The sequence below is a fragment of the Cibotium barometz genome, chromosome 15, assembly GCF_041138505.1.
Source record: "Cibotium barometz isolate CiBa-2024 chromosome 15, ASM4113850v1, whole genome shotgun sequence".
Lineage (NCBI taxonomy): Eukaryota > Viridiplantae > Streptophyta > Polypodiopsida > Cyatheales > Cibotiaceae > Cibotium > Cibotium barometz.
This window is the reverse complement of record NC_141060.1, coordinates 8,565,260-8,575,126: the sequence shown is the minus strand read 5'-3', so window position 1 is coordinate 8,575,126 and position 9,867 is coordinate 8,565,260. Positions and strand designations below refer to the sequence as shown.

General features: G+C 37.9%; 1 protein-coding gene across 1 annotated transcript; it reads left to right on the top strand.

The window, feature by feature from the left end:
- Window positions 1-1,147: 1,147 nt before the first annotated feature.
- LOC147630933 (uncharacterized) lies at window positions 1,148-3,510 on the top strand. The gene is made up of 6 exons (XM_086808994.1): window positions 1,148-1,241; window positions 1,392-1,489; window positions 1,677-1,791; window positions 2,566-2,690; window positions 2,836-2,909; window positions 3,435-3,510. The coding sequence occupies exons 1-6, from the start codon at window positions 1,148-1,150 to the stop codon at window positions 3,508-3,510; spliced, it is 582 nt and encodes a 193-aa protein (XP_086665120.1).
- The last annotated feature ends 6,357 nt before the right edge of the window (window positions 3,511-9,867 follow it).

The window sequence follows — 9,867 nt, the reverse complement described above, 5'->3', positions numbered from 1 at the left end:
ATCTTGAATATGAATATCTGTGCACTTTTTAGTTTTCCGAATTCCACACAAAAAAATGCATAAATTTGATTATCTTTTCTACATCTTTGTTTTTAATGTGTTTATATTTAAAGTTACTAGCTAGGTAGTATGGGCACAACGAGACAGGTTGGGACAAACTACTTGAATCTGTCTCATTTCACCCAAAAAAAAAGATTTATACCAGTGTCGGTATTTATGTCGAAATAAACATTGATATTTGCATCGATATTTATGTCAGTAAAAACATCGATGCCCGATGCATATACCAATCACAGTAGGTAGCATCAGTATACTAGTTTATAAAGACAACGGTTGAGCGATAACTATTATTGACGATTCAATACCGACAGTGATAATGATCAGTGTGGGTAGTTTTAGGCAAAAAAACCAAATCTAAATCTTCGGTATATACAACGGTATTACGGTATTAGGGTGATCTCTTGTAGTGGTTGGATGTTGTTTAGACTCTCACCTTAGAATAGGGCTTAAATAAGCGCAGAGAAGCCCAAGGATGGTTGTGTGCCCGCTTAGTTTAGGGCCATAAGATGATGTGGAGTGGGATATTGGAGGTGCAAGGGCTTGCTAATATCTTAACCTTGTGTCGAGTGTAATTTTTGCATTGTGGCAGCAGGCAAAGCAAAGCTGTGGTGTTCGCCTAGCGTCCCCTCGAATCTAAATGTGTTCTTATTATTTTGTGTATATTTTACACAAAATTAAATGTGATCTTAGTATTGTTTATATTTAACCCTCGAATCTAAATGTGATCTATTTATTGTTTATATTTCACACAAAATGAAATTATGCTCACACTTGCGGCCTTCGTCAAACTAGAGCGCATCGTTCTCACAAAATGAAAGAAATTAATATAATATGGCTCACACCTCTCTATATAAGAGTTTTGTGGGGAGCAGGCGCAAGACAACATTGCGTTTCTTATGAGCGGCGAAGCGTTTAATTCCTTGTCTGTGTACATGGCGTTGCTTTTTTCATCAATTACTTGTAGTTTTTTTTTTGGGGGGTTACCTTTTTATACTGAGGTTTTTGTACCAGCTTAGCTTCCTGGTATCACAAGACTAACGTCCTTAGGCAGCTTGCTTTCTCGCAGGATAGCTAATTAGAAGAAGCTATGGAGGCTTGGGTGTACAATCCCGCAGATGATGACCGCAGGCTTCCTCACAAATACGTTCCTAATCGCCCAGTATCAAAGGAACACTTGAAAGGTGACATGTTTCGTCAAGTTTAACTCTTTTCGTTATCAACTCAACGCACAGTAAGCTTAACAGTCAGCTTGTTTGCTGCGTTAAAGATTGCGTCATGATGCTCAAGGCCTAAGGGAGGTTTTACTCTTTGTTAATTTAATTTTCGTGTAGAACTCGGCGTCTTACATTGGAAAATAGATGTTGACTGCAACTGGGAGAGAGACCCTACGCTCGAGAGAGTAAAAGGCGACCATGGCTACGTTTATTGGGTAATCAGCTTGTTATTGCAGCTAGCAATAATTAATCGTTTGGTATTTGATTCCTATGATATGGCATTATAAAAACGCAGTACTAGTGCAGCTTACTAATGCAAATGAAGGTGACGACTACTACTACTACTACTGCATGCATGCATATGTGATATGATTTTGGTTTGTAATTACTACCATGATGCAGGAGACGATAACTGTAGCACCTGGCGTTATGGACAACTTTGAGCAGAAGACTGAACACTTCTTTCAGGAACATCTGCATCCCTATGAAGAAAGCCGACTTATCCTTGAAGGCCGTGGTAAATTAAATCAGTCACTTTATTTGGTCATGAAAATCTTCGATGATATTGCATAATTATTAATTACCCCTTCCTACATGTACGACGCGCCGACCAACGTCAACCCTATTGGCTCCCAAGCAACCCAAATTCCGGTCAAGTAGCTGTCAACGACGTTCATCTTCTTGCATATATACGTCGCCCTCCTCCACTGTGCTGTGCTGCAGTGGGCAACTCACGGAACTTTATCTACCACCAGCGCCTACCTATGTCATGATCATGGTGGTGTGGTCACACATCCCATCAACGTATGATTTGTGGTGACTCTGCACTCACACCTCAGGCAGCGAAAATGTATTTCAACATTGCATGACTTGCTGATAGCTTGCTCCTCCTCCTCCTCCAAAGTCTTGGAAAGGGAACGATATGCTACAAGGGTAGAGCTACGAAGGTAGGGTCTCCGTCTTGCTCTCTCATGCGGAACGCAACAACGAGCAGCATTAGCATGAGAAGACGAAGTGTGCGTGTGCGAGGATTTGGGCGAAACAAATTTGGGCATGATGATGTTCCGGAAAGAAGACTTGAAAGCAAGAAAACGCGAGGAGGAGGGTAGAGAAGCCATCGGCACCATCGTCGAGCAGATATTCAAATTAGGCTTCAATATGCAAACTAAAAACCTACGCTTGTTTTTGTGTAATGTTATATATATATATATAACCTGGTATGTGTAGCATTGCACTTATAACTAGGAAGTGCAGCTAAGCTATGCTAATCATATCTAGCCTTTCTACGTAGGTTATTGGGACATAAGAGATTACGATAACAGCTGGATAAGGTTTACTGTCAAAAAGGGAGATATGATTACCTTGCCGCCAGGAATGTACCATCGATTCACGCTCGACACCGAAGACTACATTAAGGTACATATGATTATCTTTTTGACTCGCGGCGCGTAAATACTAGGATCAACCAATCCTTGATCTTTGCACACACTCCTTGATCATATTCCCTCACTATTATTTCGGTTTCATTAATCTTAATCTACCAATTACCTTACCAACGCAGGCAGTTCTTCTATACACAGAGGTTCCCACGAGGATCGATCTTCTTAAACCTGATGGAGATGAGATAGAGTCGAGGTAAATTTATCATCCTCTCTTTCTCTCTTTGTAGGAGGAGTGATAGGCTATCATTTTTATGTACTATGAAGCGAATGTCTTGGTAACACTCTAATCGGTTCAGGAGCTTGTTATAATCTGTCTGTATTCTTCTTGTTACTATCAGTCACCTCCTTGAACTTTTCACACAGACTTTAGATGAAGTGAAACTTATCTCCAATAACTAGTATTCATTCCTTCCTCTATTTGGAAAAAAAAAACATTTTTAGATTAAGTGAGACTTATCTCCAGCTAGTATTCCTCTCTTTTTTTTTTCAATAACATGTCTTTACAAAGACAAGACAATCCACACCCATGAGTAGGTAGTCTTGCATTATCATGATATATCTACTTTAAATATTTGCATAATTTGGTTTTCCTTCACAAAGAATTTATCTTTCGTATACGCATGTATATAGTGAATTGTTGGTTTTGCATCATCATAATCTGTTGTTGACGGTGTTGCAATGTCTCTAACTATTAACAGGCTTTTGGTTGAATTTACAGGAAAGAGTATGTGGCCAATGTGTTGAGCAATCCTAGTGCAATGTTTAGGTCGATAAACTCGACACTAGCAATGTGATAAGAGATCATTAAGCACGCTACAAGCATGAATTCATAGACAATACATTTTGTATCAGAAGCTAGCTTCGGATTTCTTTGATGGAGTTAATTAAGAGAGGAGGAGGAACAATATAGTTGGCTTCTGCTCTTGTAGTATGAAGATAGAGAATCTTGCCCATTTTTTGGATGGCCTCTTTTTTGATTCATGAATGTGGTTTAGAATTCGGTTTGTTTGGAAAAGAAAGATGCTTTTATAGAGTTGAAAAATGGTTCACGGTAGATGCTCTTCAATCATCCTTCTTGTGGTTTTTATGTTTTAAAAAATCATTGTTCTATCTACACTCTTCTTTTTTTTGTTGTACGTATTTCTTTTTTTGTTGTGAATAAAAGTTTTCCTAATGGTCATCTCATCTCCTAATCCTGCCATTCTCAATAGAAAATGGAAATCCAGAGTTGATTATAAGATAACTTACAATTTCTTTTAAAGAATAGACATTCTAACAATGGTGTTCTACATCCCATAATGAATAGGCAATCTTTGATGAGTTTTCTTTGTGTGTATGCATGTGTGTGTTCATTTGGCTTAGCTAGGATATTTAAAAAAATCTTATCATATTTTGAGTTTGAAGGTATTCTTGGTTAGAAATTATAATAATTACATACAAATAAACACAAGTAGGCCAAGAAATTTGTACATTTATTATTACCTGATGTTTTGAGACAACTTAAGTTATGTATGCCATTCGAAAAAGTTTGTTTTGTGCATAACAAAGGTCATTTATTTATTTTTACGAATTTAGAGGTTGCCAAATGATAAAAGATAAAGAAAGATGAACTAATTCAAGAAGTGTTTCGCTATTATTTATTTGCACCAATTTAGGAGTTGCAATGTGATACAAGATATAAAAAGTTGAGCTAATTTAGGAAGTGTTTTGCTATTAAGTTGAGGAAAGGTGATTATCAAACATAAGATTTCTATAAAATGTTAACACTAGTTTGTAAGGAAAAAAATTCATTTGTTGTTTGTGCATTCAATAGTGAGTTTTTTTCTCTCAAATAAATTCCTTCTAGGAGATCTTACTCTTTTTTAGATCAAATAAGCTCCTTTTTTGAGATTCTATGAACTCAATATGATAGTCGAAAAAATCTCAAACTTCAAAAATCTTAAGAAGCATACATATCATTGAGGCTCTCTCGGATCCCATGTGGCCATTAAAAACAAGCCCTACACATGAGTAAAAAAAATTGTTAACACAAACTAGCATGCTCGCTCTGCTGGTAGTGGTGTTAATGGAAAACCCAAATACACAACACTCCTAACAAGAAGCTAGCCATATGAAGAGTACTCTCCTTTTGTGTGTCGTGGGGAACTTCGTAGCTTATCCACCATCTCATGGAAGAGGTAACCACACGAATGCACGCTAGCAATTGAGAAGACCAACCTCTCACTATCACATCGTAAAAGTTATCTTTGTAGCGCTTAGCACTCCCCATTGTTGCAAGACCTTACTCCATTGTGCAAGACCATAGTTCACTCTCACTCTCTCACTAGCAAGACATGGCAAGACCGAGAGCAAGAGGAAAAAACTCTCACACAAGCACTACCAAGAGGACAAGACGATAGGGTAGAAAGCTAGAGAACAAGGAGAAAGAGTGTAAGATCCCTGTTCCCACCGAGCAACGGATTCGGGGTACTGGCAGCGGAAGTAGCGCTTCTCGCGCGGGACAGGGGTCCCACACTCGGGGCCTCACCCACGGATATCCGGATAAGAGACTAGTCCGTCGGTTGTTCCAAAACCGTACCCGGAAAAACTTCCTTTACCGGAAAGCACGGGCGATTCCACCAGGATAACTTTTTACTCTAACGTAGTCAAGATCATTTCTGATCGAGATGATCCAATTACATTTATAAGGTACTTAGTCAGTTCAAGGAAGAAACTTGCACTTGGATCATTGGGATCAACGCCTTTTTCCCCATTCAAGAGGCACAGCCGTTGATTCCTATCCATAGAACAGTTACTGTTCGGGATTTATTTTTTTCTATCGTAAAAACAAAAGTTTGAGTCTCGATTTACGGATCCATCAGTCCAGCCTAACCCCATCCAATCCCATGGGTTAGCCAACCGCCCAACCACTGTAGTGATGGGATCCAATTAAAAATTTGGTTAGGTTTTGTCCCGGGTACCAAGGAAAAGAGTTCCAAGGCCCCCTAGCCGGATGTTCATGCAAAATAAAACTAGTCACACCACTCACACACCCAATATGAAATTGCCTTTTTCAACCAGATTCAACCAGTTTAAAACAATCCTTTAATAAAACCATAGTATCATTGATCACCATCTTCCAATTTATCCAATTGATTCTTAATTTTCCATCATTCCTTCATCAGAGTATCTATGGCATCATTGGCAACTAGAACGCTCAGGAGCCGTTTCGATAGTTCCTAGCCCATAATACTTGGCAATATAATCACTTAACAAGATGGACTCTCGTTGAAGATCAGCAAGATCAACCAACAGATCCATATAAGGAGCCATGGACTCATCCATTGAAGACCAGCAAGGTCAATCAACCAGATCCATGCTCGATTTCAGAAAACAACTCCAACTCTGTTCCAATATCTTCCTCGACGCACGCGTGGGTATCCTAGGCGACCCAGAGCCCGAGCACCGTATGGTCAGCACCCTCTAGGATCCTTCGCAGGTAACCTAGCGCTTCACGCATAGGCCGCTTCCTTGGCCCCTCATCCACCGTACCGGAAGCTCACCATTTTAATCGCACCGAGGCTGGTCAAGACCTCGGCCGACCTTGCTACGCGAGACGTCCTTCATTGACTCCCCGTCAGCAGTTGCAACTTTCTCATCACGACCTTAATCACAAGACGGTCAAAATGCTCCCCCCAGCATTCTTGACATAAAACAATCATTTACAGACAGCATTTACAAACAGCATTTACAAACAGTTTACAATACAATTTCTATTTTAACTTTCATTTTTCCACATTATCCCTCCTCAATCTACATTACTTATTCCATATTCCATTTATACGTATACTCATCCCATCACATCATTTCCATCTCATCACTTCAGATTCCCTCACATCACAATCGTATATTCACATCCATACATCCACAACTATATGCGTACATTCACATCTACATGCATACATCTACATCCCTATACATACATCCACATCCACATCCACATTCACATTCACCTCCATACATCTACATCTACATGCATACATCCACTCCACATTCACATCCACATCTATACATCTACATCTACATGCATACATCCACCTCTACATCCACATCTACGTCTATACACCTACATCTACATGCATACATCCCCATCCACATCCACATCTACATCTATACATCTAAATCTACATGTATACATATACATCTCCATTCACAACTACATCTACATGCATACATCCATATCTCCATTCCCATCTACATCTATACATCTACATCTACATGCATCCATCCACCTCCACATCCACATCTACATCTATACATCTACATCTACATGTATACATCCACATCTCCATTCACATCTACATCTATACCTCTACATCTACATGCATCCATCCACATCTCCATTTACATCCTCATCTACACATCTATTTCTACATGCATACATCTACGTCCCATGCATACATCCACCTCCACATTCACACTCACATCCATACATCTACATCTACATGCAACATCCACATCTCCATGCATAATAAAATTCTTTTAATTAATCTAGGATGATAGTTCCTAGAATATGGTAGGAATTCCTCTTTTTATACTTTGAATGAATTTATTTTATGCGTAATTTCTATAAAATTTTTGCCATAGCTCCGCTACTATGACTGATAAATCTCAATTTTTTTCTAAGGGATAAAGCTCATTATTAAAGAAATAATTAGAATGGTCTCTAATTGGGTCATCAAACCATAATGGATTGAATCATCAATGTGCATAAACTAAAAGCATAGCAAAAAGCCATTAATTTGGCCTCAAGCATAGCTTAATCTTGGATTAAGGAAAGGCTTTATGAAAAGCTTCATTTGGATTGAGAATGGGTCATGAGTATGACCATTTCTTGAGTGAGAGAGAGAAATTACATAAAAACCATTAGAATTTAAACATAAATGAAAATTAACTTCTATAGCATTTATTAAATTATGTAACTCTTCACTACTATTCACCAATTAACTTCAATAGCATTTAAAAAACCATACCAATTAAACTTCTCAAGCTTGAGAGGGGTTGAGAAGAGAGAATCATTGAGAAATTATAGAAAAGATCAAAATTCAATATACTTACCTTATGATTTGCTTGATTCTTTATTCACGGTAGAGGCCCCCAACCAATCAATTGGTTTAGTATGTTGATGGAGCCACCAATGGGGATTGAAGAAAGAGAGAAGTGTCAAAAACTAGTGAATTATTAAAGAATTCACAGTTCTTGGCTTAGGTGGAGTAGAGTAACAAGGCATAAGACTCTATATGCCTTTGGCTTAGGTGGAGTAGAGTAACAAAGCATAAGAGACTATATATTTTGGCTTAGGTGGAGTAGAGTAACAAAGCATAAGAGACTATGTATTTTGGCTTAGGTGGAGTAGAGTAACAAAGCATAAGAGACTATGTATTTTGGCTTAGGTGGAGTAGAGTAACAAAGCATAAGAGACTATGTTTTTTTTTCAACAAGGGAAGGCTTCTATTTATAGGAAAATTTGAGCTCCTAACCAAACAAACTGATTCTAGAATTTTCCAAGTCAGTTTGGTCACTTTTTGACCATTTTTAGGTCAATTAAGCTAACTTTTTGGAACTAGACTTGAATGAGGAGAGAGGAGAGATGAAATATCTTAATTTTTATGAGTTTAAAACTCATTCAAGCATGTGAAATATGCACCTCCTTTAAAGAATTCCCCTTCCTTACATATGTGTCAAAATTGTATTGCTCATAGTTTTTTACTAATAAACCTTGTACATTTTCAACTCTTCATCTTATGTGAAATATGCACCTCCTTTAAAGAACTCCTCTTCCTTACATATGTGTTTATTTACTAATAAACCTTGTACATTTTCAACTCTTCATCTTATGTGAAATATGCACCTCCTTTAAAGAACTCCCCTTCCTTACATATGTGTCATAATGGAATCATTTTAATATTGCTCATAGTTTTTTACTAATAAACCTTGTACATTTTCAACTCTTCATCTTATGTGAGCATTTAAGGGACTCCCCTTCCTTACATATGTGTCATAATAAAATCATTATTCCCAAAATATCTCATATTTTTAATATTGCTCATAGTTTTTTATTAATAAACCTTGTACATTTTCAACTCTTCACCTCATGTGAGCATTTACTCATTTTTGGGTATTTTCTTTTTACAATTTGGATTTATCTCCTCCCTACACATGGATTGATGCTATTGGCCCATAGAAACCTTAATTGGACCATAGTCTAAAGATTTCTGAAAATCTAGACCCTTAGGCTAAGGTTCTTTATACCTATTTCCAATTAATTCCAATTGCACATTGGAAAATTCTTTTTAAATTTCTGTTTCAGGGGAACTCATCTGAATTATAAGAGATATTTTTCTATCCAGAAATATTCAAAATTTGAATATTCTCTCTCTAGAATATTTTCTCTCTCTAGGTTAAAACAGTCACAAACAAGATCTCTTATATTTCAGAAAAGGAATTGATTATAGGGGAATATACTAGACATCAAAAAGGGGTTGGGGGAGGAATCTTACATTCTACCCCACTTAAAAAACGCGAGATGTCCTCATCTCGCAACTTGGAATAATTTCGCAAGATGCACGAATATGAGACTTAGAGAAAAATTTTAATCACGATTAACCACCAAGAAAAGTCTTAAAGAGAGCAAGATTCAAAATAAGAACAAGATTTAAACTTTATTCATTCACGGAACTTATACAGTAAAGATAGAAGAACTCTTTACACTTCCATAAGCCCGTCCATCATATGGTCACAAAAGCAGTCCTCACAAGCTGCACAAGTATAGGGTAACTCATCTATGGGAATGATTCTGCTGGTTATTGCCGCACCTATCTCAGTGGTATGAGGTGATCCAACAAAAGGACCTCTGAGAGGCAAGCCAAAAACGGGATAAAGGCATATCTTCTCATGAGGAAGAAAACATGCCAGTAAGAAGACCCGCTCAGAAAACCCAAGATGCCTTGATCTCATGACACAGTAGTATCGGGGACCCAAACCCAAAGCTTCAATAACCATGGCCAAGCGGACATTGTTACGAAAGTGTTGCTGACCCCAGGGTGTTACCCTAGTTATGTTTTGATAGGTCCGCCATTTGGTCTGCGCTACAGAAGTTCCTAGGTGAGGAA